The sequence below is a fragment of the Patiria miniata genome, unplaced genomic scaffold (genome assembly GCF_015706575.1).
Source record: "Patiria miniata isolate m_02_andy unplaced genomic scaffold, ASM1570657v1 HiC_scaffold_23, whole genome shotgun sequence".
Classification (NCBI taxonomy): domain Eukaryota; kingdom Metazoa; phylum Echinodermata; class Asteroidea; order Valvatida; family Asterinidae; genus Patiria; species Patiria miniata.
The window spans coordinates 3,532,010-3,547,655 of record NW_024037062.1 but is presented as its reverse complement, the minus strand read 5'-3'; the positions used below and the strand labels follow the sequence as shown (position 1 = coordinate 3,547,655).

Genomic DNA, 15,646 nt, shown 5'->3' with positions numbered 1-15,646 from the left:
TGTGATCTAATTCAGCCCTCTTTTGTCAGTTTTATTCGCAGCATGCCTTGTACAAAACACAACTACGTATAATAATGATCTGGCAGAGAATGGCGAAAATCTGTCGAAATATTTCAAGTGTAAACTCAAAGCCAGCGGCGTAGCCAGGGTAATTCTCACACGGGGAGTGGGGGTAGGGGACTGGATGTTATGTGGGGGCGCCCACTTTCTGTTAAACCATTAACCATGGTGATACACATTTCCAGATTGTTTAGAGGGAGCGTGCCCCCATGCCACGCCACCGTCTACGCCGCTACTCACAACGTTGTACCTAAATTATCGATAAGAACCTGTTTACAGTACAAATAGAAGTATAGGCTACTAAAAGCAAACTATATAAAGAGCAAGCAGATGATGAAAATATTAACACGTTTTTGTTAATAAAAAAGCATGCTGATGATACTCATTATTTGTTTCTCTGTACACACGATTTTCCCTTATGATTTGGAGGGATCAAATAGGCTACAATGCTCAAAACAATTGTGCAAGTTTCCAGGTACATTAAACGATTTTTAATAGGATCCCTTGTCTTTTGGACCATCGAACTGCAACAATTGAGTAAATGATAACATAATCCGTCGTAAAATTCATGGTCGTCGCAGTGTTTTGTATTTGCGCATGCCCACCTCACCCCCCTGAAGGTACAAGAACGTTATTTCCTATATGATGCCTCTCACGAAGAGCTGGATCGAGGTTGTAACTACTGCACTCTTTCGGCGATTCCCAGAAACGTCGACGAAGTGAAGTGATATTCGAAAATTGTAACCTTCAGTTGTCACATCAAAGTGCATCTTAACTTCAATTTCAACAGGTGGATTATTTATTCATGTCACACAACGTGTTTATCAGAAAACAAAGTAAGTTATCAAAAAGTTTTGAATGAATTAGCCCTCGGGCGAAACTGGGAATTTTTCTACGATTACAGGAAATTTCGGGAGTACGTTCAAACAAATTATTTTCTTCAATTCAATTCTGTCATACTTGTGGGTAGGGTTCACAAAAATACAGCAATAAAATCGTTTCAAAACGTTTCAAAATGGTATTCAGGTAAATATTCCCCTAAATATTTGTTTTAGACATTCCCGGCCCCTTCCCTTTAAAATTGAGTCAAACGTTTTTAATGTTTATCTACGCTCATCTAGACCAATTCGTTTTGGTTTCCGAGCGAAACAGTAATTACATTCTAAAAAAGATATATCTATTTTAACTCAACGCCTCGTCATCCTTGTTTGTAAAACATTAATTATGTGGTTGCTTTCTAAAGCGTATAGCACATTATAATGAAGCAATTATACGTTAACGTAACAAATCGTATGACAATAACAACACTTAAATAATTCCTTTTATTACAGCAATTACATGAATGTTCTTTGCATATGAATTACAAAAGAAAGCGCAAAATTCTAGTCTTTAGCCTTTTCTCGTAGATCGCCAAGCCAAAATATTAAAAGTGACAGCTTTGAGATACACATGTACTCTCTTTTTAACCTTAGACGGTAATTTTACCAATCCATAGATTCCTCTTTCGGGTCGTACTTGGGGCTGTTCTCAGAGTAGAACTGGGAGAAGAATCGGCGATGTTTCGCTATCAGATGATCCTCCTTCACAAACGGGGGGTTACGAACGTACTTCTTGTTGGCCCACACCGGAAGGTCACCCCAAATCTAGCAGAGGTAATCATATTATCATTAATTTCGAGGCAGGCAGTCTATATGATGGGGAAGGCATCCCGACTGGCGAACATGTAGTGGGGATGGTGAAGCAAGGCTTGTTTGGGCAGATTAACAGGCAGCAGGATGAAGCAGGCCGGTGTAGAGGTAGGAGGGTAGCCCGTTCGCTATGAGGTCCGGACAGGACCATGTTTAATTAGTCTTAATAATGCATGTACATGTATCTGATTCAATTTATGCTGGGAACTTGTTGGAGTACAGGGTGAGTCAAAAAATCGAAACCCAAATGTCGGGACAATTGTTTAACTGAAGTTCTGCATGTAGTACTTTCAAAATCAAGGATATGAAAGCCCCGTTCATAAGCTTTCTTTTAGTACAAGAATCATTCAAATCACATGTACTTTTCAAGTTACGGAGTTTTAAACGCAACCACCGTTTTAAAGTTCTGGCCACGGATCACACAAAAGGTGTGTGTTCTTTCAGCAAAACGCCAATTCACACACATCCTTTATTTGTTTTCGTGTTGCTGAGAGAACACTGAACTTGTTTGTGATCCGTGGACAGAACCTTAAAACGGCGATTGTGTTTAAAACTCCGTAACTTAAAAAGTACATAAGTGATTTGATTGATTCTTGTACTAAACGGAAGCTTATGAATTTGGCTTTCATACCCTAGATTTTGAAAGTGCTACATGCAGCACTTCACTACAAAAATGGTCCCGACATTTGGGTTTCTTTTCTTTTAATCACCCTGTATATCCTAGGTTGATTTCATCATTTGTTTTTTACTCTGCGGCTCCTGATTCATTTGACTTGTACAACAAGAAGCGAGAGGGGATCAATGTGGCTCCACAATGCTGGTCCTAAAAGAACACATACACCAATGGGCCAATGATCTTCTCGCTAAAATGAGACGCAGTGATGACCTGCGTGTGTACTATGGTGATCAAGTGGAAGGGCAGACACGACAGCAGGCCTAGAGGAAGTGAATGACAGTACGGGCTGACATGGCTGAGGAGGAGGAGTGGCGATAGGCGCGGTTAATTGGGAGGGGAAGGCGGAATTCTAACCTGGTAGTACTGTTCATACAAGGTCTTCTTGCCAATGTAGAATGAGATGGGTCCTCTCCGGGTATACCCAGTGGTCACAATCCTCTGTCGCATGGGTCCAACAGGAGTGACGGTTAAGACCAATTGTAGCTCACCCAGCAGGGGACTGTCCATGTGGAAATGGGCGAAGCAGGGTCCTATCTGTCATGATCAATCAATATGCGAAACAGCATTTTATGCCTGTTTCCGATTAATTACCCTGTATAATAATTACACGGTTCGCTCCGCAAGCTTCAATATAAATATTAATATGTACACCAACGGATAACATTTTGGGTTCAGTTTAATTCACGAATATGGCATATTTTATTCGTCCTTGTTTCTATCGATTCATCTTACGTGGATGTCGACATTTGGCTTATATTATACAGCAGCTTACAGGTCCTAGTATCCCCCTTTTTATACTTTTTTTCATAAAGTTATATTCCGAACATCAGGATTGGTTTTACAATGAGCCTGATGTGGGAAAGTTCTCTACTCATACCTGCTCGATATGGAAGGTGTTTGCCAGCAGGTTGAGCAGATTAAAAAAATACGGGGGTTTGGTGGACATACGAAGTACAGCCACATGCTTGTCGGTAGGGTGTGGCTCCCAGCTGACGTCGGTAAAGTGGGCCTGACCAACGAAAGCCCTCCTGTCAGGGAAAGGGAAACATGATATTTACTTTACGAAAATCTAAATGGAAATTACGTTTTAAGTTTTGGAAGTTTTGTCACAGGAGCGAGGCCTCTCGACTTCGCTCGCTCCACCCGACTCTATCCAAAGACATGGTAACCAGTTTCCTTGTGCTATCGTTGGATAGTCCGACCGCTGCCGTTAGGCTCCTCTTTAACAACTGGTGCCTAGACTACAATCAGACGGCGATATTGTCTTGGAACACTAAAGTTAGCACATTTGCTAACATGGAAAATGTCTGATATCAGTGAGAAAACCCTGTCTTCCTTTCAGGACGGATGATATAGCGAGTGCCCTTTTAACATCCAACCCCCAATCAAAATGACCTTGCTATATACGCCCTTGAGCATTCAGTGTTTTGTGAACTATATTAAACTGCGTTTCCTGAACAAGTTTTCGTGAAAGGGATTACCGGTCACAAGCGCCTTTGGATAAGGCGGTACATGGTACACAAGCAATCAAGGTTGATATACCGATGAGATTATGTATTAAAAGAACATAAGAACTCATGTGAAAAAAAATCACTGAAATTAAACCATGCTCCCAATGGTTATGCAAGTATTACTAAAGCCATGTTTACAGAATGCCATTTTGAAGCTCTGCGCAGTTCGGTGTCAGTACCAGAGATTTACACACATGCATTCAATTTCAAATGAGATTTTAAGAAACTAACTGAGTTAAGATTAAAATATTATATTTACTGCCAGATTTGGTTTTGTAATGAGAAATTAATCAAGTAGCTTTTTTACTGCAATGAGAATGATGCTTTTTTTCACTGTTTTCCTTTGGAACTTTTCGTTCATAATTTTTAAAGGGTATTCATCAATGTTTTGGGTGGGGTAAGGGTTAAACGTCCTTACTCGCAGCTGAGAAGCTGCCGTGCGAAGGACGAGGCTACAACGTGACCGAGCCGAAGGAATGTAAAGCAGCAACGAAGCTACGGGGGGCCGTTGGCGGGGGGGGGGGGGGGCTCAGTCCCCCATAAAAAGTTGACGCCCCAGGTGCCCCCCCCCCCAACTGGAAATTGACATCCCGAGAAAAGCACAGCCGTATGAGTTACCATGATTAGCTGGAAGAAAATGAGTCCCCTTTTCCGCGATTTTTTTCCGCTTTATGTAGCCAAATTCCCATATTTTCCCATTTGACCCGTTCTATGTATTAGATAAGTTTGATTATGTTCCGGCAATAAAAAAAAATAAACAAATCTCAGTGTGTTGGGTGATTACCCTTTAAGTGAACCCCTAAGTTAAAAGAAAGTTGGCATTGGATACTTCGCACAATGTTTGCATTGGTAAATTTCATGCTAAAAAGCTTTGTTAATATACACCTTTTTCCGCGTATCCATTATGGACGCACTTGCCGTCTTCTCCCCGGTATCTCCAGCCATGGAAGGGACATTCGATACATTCACCGTGTACTGAGCCACCTATGGCCAGATTGGCGCCTAGATGAGCACAGTAGGCGTCAACGACGTAGGGCCGCCCACTTTCTCCTCGGAATACCACCAAGTTCTTACCTAGAAAATGAGAGGGAGCCGGTACTTAAATGGCCAATAATAATGACAAGTGTATACCTTGCTTGACGTTGTGGAATCATTTGGTTTGCGAGGGGTGAGTCTCCATATAATTCATTTATTTCAACTTAGGTTAGTTTTTCAGTTGGCCTACCAGCAACGGCAACGAATATGTGCTCCTTCTTCTTCAATTCAGACAACATCAGGATAGACATCCAGCCATTCGGGTAGACAGGGGGAACGTCTCCGACCTTCCGACATCTCTTCAAATCCCTCACTCGTTCCTCAGCCGATTTGCCGTCGGCTGGGCCGTCCACTAAATACGTATATTTGGTCTCATCGCAGTAGAGTGCCAAGGGCTCAGTCACCGCCTTGTACAGCTGAACAGCCAAGTAAGTCAGCACGGCAGCAAGTCCGTAGACAAGAAGAAACTTGAAGCCAGAACTGTGGACGACTTGGTTGATTTTGTCAGAAACAACCTCAGCTGAAATGTTGGCATTCTGCACGTGATTAGCGAGCTGCTTAGCTGAATCTTCAATGATCGGAGGACGGGTGACGAAACCTGCCAGGAAGACCGGCAGGATGAAGGATAAAACTCCAGCTTTTGAGACGGCCATATCTAACTGAACCTATCAAACATGGTATGGGTATGCGCCTAAATTGATCGCTAAGCGGCAGTGTCTGATTTTAAGGTCAGCGTTATATTGAGTGGCCACCTCAGTTATCTTGGATCGTTAATGGGACCAACAAACTTTAGGCCAGACAAAAATTGACTACTGTTTCTCATCTTGCCACGCATCGATTTCGATACTGTTGGTTTTAGTTGTACTGGCTTCTGTGAATATAGGCTTCACAGATAATGTTTGCCGTACAGTGTCATTAAAAAGACCACTATAAAATTGTGAAAGCACGACAGCTTATGAACATCAGGCAGGCTTCTAGCGCACTTTGAAGAGTACGTATTTCACCGACCTTAACCCTCAAAGGGCCAGAGGGTGGAATCCGCACCCCCCCCCCCCACCCGTTCAATTTTTCCCGCGATACCTTTGCAAAAAAATGCCCCGACCCAAGCTTTCCTGACTTTTAAGCCTCGAGTCTTGCGCATCTTTTGATACCAAAAACATAAATTCCGAGCATGGGTAAGCGCGTAGCGGAAATAATTTCGGCGCTATACGCGCCGCAAAAACTGAATCTCCCCATAATGTACACAAAGCAGAATTACCATTGGTGCATATGAATAATTAATTAGCCATAATTCCAAAACCCTTTAACCTGTAGTCATGAAATTTCTTGGGTATGTTCATGTTAAATGGTTCTATGCATTCACCGAGTTTCATAATTGTTCGTCACTCGATGGCCGAGATCTGAGGGGGTCGGGGGTTGGGGGGTGGTCAATTACTACCCCCTACGCACGTAGGTCACTTGCTAATGCATATTTATTTAACAGTTTTGGTGCCGAGTTGGTGGGTGCCGAGTTGACAAGGTGCCGAAATGACCGGTTACAGTACAGTGGAGCCCTACCTTGACATCATTTTAAAAAAATGGGCTTGTAGCAGATGTTCCCTGCGGCTTTGGTTGTGCTTATGGCTTTCAGCAGGGGGGGGGGGAGCGTTTTAACTTTTATTTTGTTCGGAGTCAACATTTATTGAGATAATTTCATCGAGACTTACGTAATACATTTTAATGTTTTGATTTGAGATGTACAATTGCCGATGAAATAGCAACGCAAAATGGTGATTAGGCGACTTTTTTTCCGAGCTGCATACATACGTCTCGCGTGGACGGACCATTTATAATGGTACCGATAAATGAATAGTCTGAGTATCTTCCGTTTTTCAATGGAGCCCTCTCCGTAATCAACGTGTGATACATTAATATGATCAAGCAAATGCTTAAGCGACCCCAAGCGCCAGCCAATCGAAGTTGACTGTAAAGTTGTGACGTCATTTTGATTAGAAACGTGGATTAAGCTGTTGATTGGTTAATTTGACTGCTATGTTTTTGTAATACTACAGCGGGTTATACCCGCTAAATGGTCAGAATCTTGAGGCCAAGACGCAGTCTTGTTTTGCATAATTAATCGCCGAATCTGCTCGCATATCATAGACCCTTGCTGTGCAAGGGGGTATCCCATAGACTAGTAACTGGGGTGCTAGAACTCCTTTGATTAGGTGTCGTCCAATGGGTCACAGAAGACTCGATATCAAAGGCGCCCGCTGAATGGTCAGAATCTCGAGTTCAAGACACAGTCAAGTTACATAAATCACCGAATCTGCTTGCATATCATAGACCCTTGCAAGGGAATATTCCACAGACTAATAATGAGGCGAGCTAGGCCGAAAACCCAATCTCACAACACGTGTCAGAGGCGTAGCCAGCGAGGGCTTCCTTTGTAAAGACTGCCTTTTACCATTCAAGTTCCCCCTTTTTCACCAGTGCCCCCCCCCCCACCAATATATCCAATGAGTACCCTCCCCCCTCTTTTTTGTTTAACAAGTGCCCTTGTTTTGAGGGGTTATTTTAAGTGCATTTGGGGGTTAAAAAAGTGCCCTTTTTTACCAGTGGCCGTTACGAGTGACGGTTTAATCCACGCTATAACTTCCCACTTTTTTTTCAAATTTTGTGCAATATTACGTGGAAACTAATAATCATTATTTGTTTTCCCTGAGACAAATCTCTACAACTAGCATAGTTCTAAATTATTTCTGGCGCAGTTCTATGGGGGGCCTGGTCCAACAAATCTCCACTTTTTTGTTGTTATATTTTTAACAAATGGGTGTTCTTCTAGCTTAGTGTTTCTCCCCCACTCATCCCTTTATTCTCTCACTGCCCCAAATTATTAACACTATCGGCTAACCATTTTAATCACCTAAAAACTTTACTCTAGAAGCGCTTTTTCTGAAAGTTAAAAGTCTAGTCATCGCTCTAATATTTTTCTTTTCATAATTACAGTTCTTAAATCTAACAGTCTTAAAAGCATTAGGACTTGTTTTTGAAGTTTATAGATGATCACAATTAAAGTTGTTCCCTTGAATGGAGAAATGAACATTTGCATTAAATGTTCGGCTTTAGTTGAGGCCACATGTATATGCGATAAATACAACGAGAAAATGCCAGCAATAATTTACCTTGAACTCTTAAAGTATAATATATGTTTTTCGCACACGAAGTTTGACCTCGCAGTGAGGTTACCGTGATTGTATGGTTTTTGTGCGACTATACAAGTTATAGAGACACACAACTTGCTATATAAAATGAGGGCTATGAATGCCGCGCTGTGCTCGTTGGTGTTCAATGAACCTGAACTATAAGGGCCGTCTTTTGCACTACCACGAAGAGACAACATCTGACGACTGACGCGAAAGCAGCAATGGCCATCATACAAACCTGTCTCCGACGGTGGCATTGGGTGATCACGCTGGCAACATTCACGCTGTATTTCCTCGTTCTTGGACCAATGTTCAATTTCAGCATATTGTATTTGAGTCTTCAGGGCGAATTCGAGTCCGCTGCGGCAATAACAGGTACAAATCCAATTTTGTTTTCTTTTAACATCCAAGCAGCAAAGCACACAAACTTTAAAACGGTCTCTGCAGAGACCGTTGTTAAATCCCTCTCTCTCTTTAAGAGCGTTTTGTTCTGACGAAATGACCCATCAGGCTTGATGATAAAGTATTTAGGTTCGGTCTTAGTATTGAAAAAGGTGTCAAACAAATTTGATTTTGTGTCAGCCTCTGGAATACTCTTAGACCCCCTTTACACAGGGTTGCGACTTTTAGGCCTCCCTTGTGCGACCATAAAACTAGCCAGGTCGCCGTTGGAGGCTCAAAGGAGGCGAATGGTTGCCTAGGTCGTTCAAAGGTGGTACACAGGATGTTCAGACATCGCCATGGCTGCCATGGTCGCCGTAAATGTTTGAAAATTTGGATGGATGCACAATGGTCGGCTAATGGTCGCCACGTAATAGATCCGTTCTGTTGCAAATTTCACCATCAATCTGGGCGATATGCTTCTGCCTCCCTTGTGCCTCCTTTGGCCGACCAATAGCGTGCATTGAACGATGACTGTGGTGGCCGATGTGCCTCCATTTCGGCGTTGGTTTCCGTAGGTTGCACAGGGGAAGCACAAGGCAGGCAGGCAAGTGGCTAAGTGGACGCACAGGTCGCTCGTAGCTCGACATGAACATGCCCGAAAATTGCAGTTTTGGTGGTTCAATGGAGGCACAAAGATCGCTGAAGCAGTTACATAGAAACAGGATTTTTTGGGGGTTTATGCGACCATTGAGCGTCCTGGCCATTTTGGTCGTTCATAGCTGGTACAAAGGTCGCAGCCCTGTGTAAAAGGGTCTTACTTTAGAAACTGACATATAATTGATATGCGTTAATTTTCTTTAGAGCTGAATTGAAAAAGAAAAAAAGTCAAGTATTTTAGTGACCAATATGGCATCTAATTTGGGACGACGATATGTCTTGGAGTCGTATGTTCATGTATCTTCTTTAATTATGCAAATTCTTTTGTATACATTTTGTGTGCAACATAATTGCTATTGACAGGTTGGTTGGGGTCTTTATCGGCCGCCTTAGCCCGACTCTTCAGTCCCGTCACCGTTCTGCTCGAGCAGAGGCTAAGCAAGAGGGCAGTCACGCTGATTGGGCTCGTGTTGTACTGTACAGGACTGTTGACGACGTCATTCGTACCGGCCCTAGGCTACGCCTTCATAACGTACGGAGTCCTATCGGGTGTTGGCGCCAATCTCACGCTTCATTCATCGCTTCAACTGTTGCTGGAATGGTTTGCGAAAGGCAACTTTGCCCGTGCGAGTGCAATCGCTTTGTTGGGATCCACGGGCGGTATGTGGATGGAATTGAACATTTTTTATATATATTTTGACAAATCCGCTTGTGTACAATCAAATTTGACTTTAGTATTCGATTTAAATATGCAATGATTATAAAAAAAAAATTAATGAAGAAGAAGATGCCACACTTGTGGGGTTTTTTTTTGGGGGGGGGAATTATCAAATAAAACTGGGTATGGATTTTCAAATATCACAAATCATTGGGAGAAGGTACATCTTTTTTTAAGAAAGTGAATTTTATTTGGTTTCTTCCAACGTGCAGGTTTGCTCACCTTCAGCCCATTACTGACAGTACTTATAACTAACTATGGGTGGCGCAATGCACTGAGAGTTCTCAGCGGAGGGATATTCGTGGTGGGCGTCGCCGACGGATTGCTTCTGACCGATCCCCCGACTACAGAGAACATCTTGCCGCGGCAAAGTAGATCAGAGGACACGGAACAGAATGAACACGATATGCAAAACGTACGGGAACGGGATCGGGAATGGGAACGGGCCGACGAGAGTTGTGAACAGGAGAACCAGGGAAAGGAAAGGATTGAGCCGCTAGATGACGCCATCGTGTCCCACGAGGGTTCAAACACCAAGCACGATTGGTGTGAAGTGTGGAGAATGATGCAAAGTCTGGAGTTATGGTTGTGGTCTGTTGCCAATTTCCTCACGTTCTTGGGATGGACATTTTTCGACATCAATTTTGTAAGTAGCATATTTACAGCCATTCAAAAAATCGTTGTGCATTCCTCAACTGAAGAAATCACACGGGATTGTCCATTTTCCACCAAAATTGTGCAATTACTTTCCGTGGTACCTATTTACTGTTTACTAAAGTGCGCATGACAAATGAATTCTTTAGAGAAAACAACCAATGCAAACTTCGCCCCTCCTGATGCAGGCCAGTTACATGGACGGCCTCAATCTCCATAGCGACCAGATCTCCTACGTCATTATGGGCTTCGCCGGTGGGGAAATTGGCGGGAAACTGCTCATTGCGTTGCTAGGAGGTCGTCTGCCGTTCATATATTCAGCATATTTACAGCCATTTAAAACATCTTTTTGCATTCCTCAACTGAAGAAATCACACGTGATTGTCCATTTTCCACCAAAATTGTGCAATAACTTTCCGTGGTACCTATTTACTGTTCACTAAAGTGCGCATGACAAAATGAATTCTTTAGAGAAAACAACCAATGCAAACTTGTGATAAGTGCATTTGGATTTAACAATCTTCGCCCCTCCTGATGCAGGCCAGTTACATGGACGGCCTCAATCTCCATAGCAACCAGATCTCCTACGTCATTATGGGCTTCGCCGGTGGGGAAATTGGCGGGAAACTGCTCATTGCGTTGCTAGGAGGTCGTCTGCCGTTCAAGTATCTGTATGTCGTAGTCTCCTCGTGTCTTCTTGCAGCCGTTCCTCTGGGATTGATGACCATTGTCAAAACGTTCGCTGCAATAATGCCGATTGCAATAGGTGAGTGTTTTAAGTGTTCAATCTCCGTTTTATCTTAAATTTTTCTGTAAATACCTGACTTGAAGGAAAAGCATTGTGATAAGAGGTTTTTTTATGTATTTAATAAAAGGCTCAGGAATCCCTGACGTAATCGTTGCTGAAGGATTGAAAGTTAATTAACAATCAAATAACATGACTTCCCAATCAAAATGGCAAAATCACTTGCGAGGACCTCTGTGTAATACTTTTCTTGTTGCTATATCTTCGAATATAATTTTTCCCAATTGCACTATGGAAATCACTACTGTGGACCATTTCAGACAAAATTTCTTACCGAGGACATCTGATTTATTGTTGATTGCTATCTAAGGTCCACGGTCTTCCTACACCCAATCACTGGTATAAAAAAACGAAGGGTTTTATATTAAGACTAAAACACCACATCTGTTTCAGCATCTGGTTTTCTGCGATCGGGAGCGTATGGAGTACTGTATGCCGCGGGCGCAGAATTGTTCTTGGAGAAGTATGGACCAAGTACCGTCATGGTTCTAACTTTGGTTCCACCGGGGTTCGGGATCCTAGTCAGTGCTCCTTTATCAGGTACAGTACTGTAACATTGGGATTTTCGAAACCTCGTTCTCCTGTATGGCTTCGGCTCCATCTCAAGCTGCAGATTTATTCGAGCAAGCTACAATTTCTAAATCAAATGGGTACGAACTAAACTTAGGCAGTTTGACATGACCAGACTCAGGCTCGAGTCGCAAAATTGTAATAACAATGACAGTAATTTTTGGCACTTTTATTTCACTCTTTTCAGCCTTCCTTGTTTTAACTGAACCAGTTGTTTCTTAATTATAATTTGAACTTGGTCTCGAGTCCATATGCCTGAGTTCGAGATTGAATTTGAGCCCACGTGTTACGGAATCTGACGCAGATAAACAGGGCTCGGTTTTTGACCGGTTATTTTGACTCTGACTGAAGATCATGAGCTTGAGTTCAAGCTCGACATGAACCACTGATTGTTCTTCTCGATTTGTGTTAGTAACACGTCTATTCGTATTTTTGTTCTCTTGCTTTGTTGTCAGGTTCACTGTTTGATGTCACTGGGAGCTATTTCGCCAGTCTTCTCGTCATCGCCGCCATCTTTGTTTGCGCTTCGGCGGCATTTCTGTTCATTCCAGTGCGGAGAAAGATTCGGTCAGGTGGTTCATGTTACTCATCCGCATCACGTGATCAGCAACATGAGTTACAATATCCTGAGGGTCAATGCAATCAGGTGACAATGTAAGCTGAACATTAGTGTGTCAGAAAACTAAATTCAAAGGCAAGGAAGCGAAGCCACTGCACAGGATTTGTTTTCCCAAAATATTGTATTCAATCTTTCACAATTATTAGTCGTCATATAAGTAGCTCTGCTTATTTAATTTCATGTTGAGATGGATATAAGTATAACCTGTTTGCATTCCATGTCAATTTCATGAACAGCGCCCCCTAGAATATCGTGATGCCTGCCCCCCCCCCCTCCCATTTCCACGGCGGGCAATTTCATGATTTTGCGGTCTGGTCATCCCCCATTCCCACCACTCGTCGACACGGATTTACGCCACTGATTTTGGGCACACATCCATTATTTTAGTTTGTCTCGATCGTTTTATCGCCATGAATATTCGTGAATAGAATGGATGGTACAGTGCATCACCACGTGATGCACTCTCGTCTAATCAGGAGACAAAATTATGGGAGCGGGGATACATTTCATAATTTGGGGTAGGAAAAAAAGGAATTACAAAGATACCATGCCATCAATTCAAACTCTGGTCACTTTTTTTTCTGTGTTATGTTGGCCAAAAAAGTCGAAGCAGTAACTTGAAGTACTTTACTTATATATATTGTAAAATACCTCATTCAATGAATGAACATAATGTGCCACCTTTAAAGCGCTGGTTGGCATGATAATTGTACATGCACATGTATCGGCTACACTAAAAGTCACGACGAAGCATATTCACTTTCTCCACTTATTGACAACACGAAAAATAAAACAGATGCATGTTCAGCTCAGAAAAAGTCTTGATCGTTTCTCTGATCTGACGGCGGTGCTAATTACGCATATTATACTCAGACACGGAAACTTAAGTCTGGCCACTTGTTTTGGGCTTTATATTTATCAGATCCTTCTTCAAAATACAATAAGACGTGACCTGCCTATGCTGATTGATGTTGCGGGGAATTGAGCTATCCATCCATTTATAAGAATGTCAATCTGCTGTAATATTGCGAGAGCCAATCGTTCACCGCACACAATAGTTACGCCGCCATGTTTGTTTGCGTTATGCCTCGCGTTGATTTTCAAGATGGCGTATACCCTTGATAAAAGTCTTTTGACTTATACATTTGCTAATACAAACAGCTTCACGGGCGGATCTACCATTCAGAAAACATGGGGGGGGTAATGTTAAGGGGGGGGGGTGTGAAGAGGTTGTGACTGCTGGGGGTCCGGGGCATGCCCCCCCCCCCCCCCCCCCCCCCGCCCTGAAAATTGTGAAATCTACGATGCTTTTCCCCGTCACTCTATAACACTATTTGAGAATATAGGAACTTTAGAATTCCTTTTCTTTTCTTTGGGCCCCATTTTACTGGTCTCATAAATAAATCAGAAGCTCAAGGGCTGCATCCACCCCCAGATTTGGGCTTAATATGAAATAAATAGAGCGAGTGTTTCTCAAATGCTTTTTTCCGAATTACAAAATTTCAGATAATAATTTCTCCCATACTAATTCTCTGTAGACACAGTGACACATTAACTGCTGATACAGCTCTTCACTGGAACTTGGGTCTCGACATAGTGCACAAGAAACTGCATACACAACCAAAGTACAAATTTCTTGGGTCACGATTCCACTATTATTCCAACTGTTTTTCAACATTCCAGTCAAAACTACTTCTTTCTGGGGATGTAAATCCTAACCCAGGGCCAGTTACGCAGGACTATCCCCAGGAAAATCTTGAAGGTAGTCATTGCCCAGAAACTGCTAGCAATCGTTTGGTTTATGACAGATCCTTTCTTTTGCGAGTCCAGCAGGAAAATGTTTACTTACAGTCAGCTCAGAAGCTGCCTGATGTCATATGGACAAACATTAAATATCTTGGATTGTCACGAAAACACAGGTCTCACAGAGATAAGCGTTCTGGGAAAAGGAAGCAAGCCAAATTCAGGTTGTGTCATCTTGCCGTGTTATCGGTCACAGAGTTAACCAACTGCGCGGTGTCAATCATGAAAACCTACGATACATCCCAAAACAGGACCACAACACAAATGAACTCAATTCCAGAATTTGTGTTTGGAATGCCCACTCCCTCAGGAACAAGTCACTTTCCACATGTGACTACATTGTAGAACATGACATAGACATCATTGCAATCACTGAGAGTTGGCTGTACGAAAATGATGCCGTTGTCATAGGTGAGTGCACTCCTCCTGGATACACTTTCCTCAGTGCAGCGAAGGAGTGGAATAGTCTGCCCTTTCCATTCAAAATGCCAAATCTCTCGAGCAATTCAAGAAGCTGATCAAGACAAATTTATTCCACCAATAATCAATTCATTGTATATGCTACCTGTTTTTATTATTTAACTTAAATTATTTATTTACTTTAATTGTTCATTATTTGTAAGCGCTGTGATTTAGTTTACTAAACAGAGCGTTCTTAAATGCCGATTATTATAGGTTTTCACGGCCAATTTCACCATGTTTTCATTCAATTTACCGCCTGGCTCATTCGATTTAAATTGAAATTGAAAGATCACGAAGATCGGCATTCGACAATCAAAAAGAATCATTCAATTTCACTATCCGAGCATTCTATCGCCTTTTATCTTCACTCGTCTCTATCAAAGATGCATTCATATTAAAAGTATCGCGTTGTTCATTCAATTTCGTCATAACCAGCAGCAAGGGTTGATCGGGCATTCATGTTCATTAATGGGCACACATATTTCACATTTTGTCAAACATCTTTTAAGACTTCATACGTGTCCGTATTCCTTAGCGTAAATCATATTTGATGTCTTTAATCCGTAGATGCCTTGCGATTAAGGTTAAATGTTACACAAAGATGTATTTTCAAGGTTTGCGTTGAAAACTATTTTTTGCATGGGCCCTTTGAATACGGTAAGTGTTCGGTCAGACATACGCTAGAAAACATAAATAACGCAAGAGAAGTGTTCCCGATGGTTGCCAAACACACGTGTCCCGATGTCTTGCACGTCAAAAAAGTGCCAACGTAAAGATACCCCTTGATCAAACGTTTAAACAAGTAGACAAGATCAACAG

General features: G+C 42.2%; 2 protein-coding genes across 3 annotated transcripts; one reads left to right on the top strand and one right to left on the bottom strand.

The window, feature by feature from the left end:
- Positions 1–181: 181 nt before the first annotated feature.
- LOC119731397 (cholesterol 7-desaturase-like) lies at positions 182–5,653 on the bottom strand. The gene is made up of 5 exons (XM_038204568.1): positions 5,161–5,653; positions 4,850–5,009; positions 3,302–3,452; positions 2,779–2,958; positions 182–1,703 (listed from the first exon to the last, which is right to left on the bottom strand). The coding sequence occupies exons 1-5, from the start codon at positions 5,621–5,623 to the stop codon at positions 1,542–1,544; spliced, it is 1,116 nt and encodes a 371-aa protein (XP_038060496.1). The 5' UTR covers positions 5,624–5,653; the 3' UTR covers positions 182–1,541.
- Positions 5,654–8,275: 2,622 nt separating this feature from the next.
- LOC119731315 (monocarboxylate transporter 2-like) lies at positions 8,276–12,728 on the top strand. Of its 2 annotated transcripts, XM_038204464.1 has the most exons (7): positions 8,276–8,530; positions 9,560–9,856; positions 10,127–10,560; positions 10,757–10,865; positions 11,218–11,334; positions 11,767–11,913; positions 12,399–12,728. In XM_038204464.1, exons 1-7 carry the CDS (start codon positions 8,377–8,379, stop codon positions 12,599–12,601), a joined length of 1,461 nt encoding a protein of 486 aa, XP_038060392.1. In that variant the 5' UTR covers positions 8,276–8,376; the 3' UTR covers positions 12,602–12,728. The 2 variants fall into 2 exon arrangements, with proteins under 2 accessions (XP_038060392.1, XP_038060393.1); XM_038204465.1 differs by lacking the exon at positions 10,757–10,865 and having other exon boundaries at positions 11,109–11,334.
- The last annotated feature ends 2,918 nt before the right edge of the window (positions 12,729–15,646 follow it).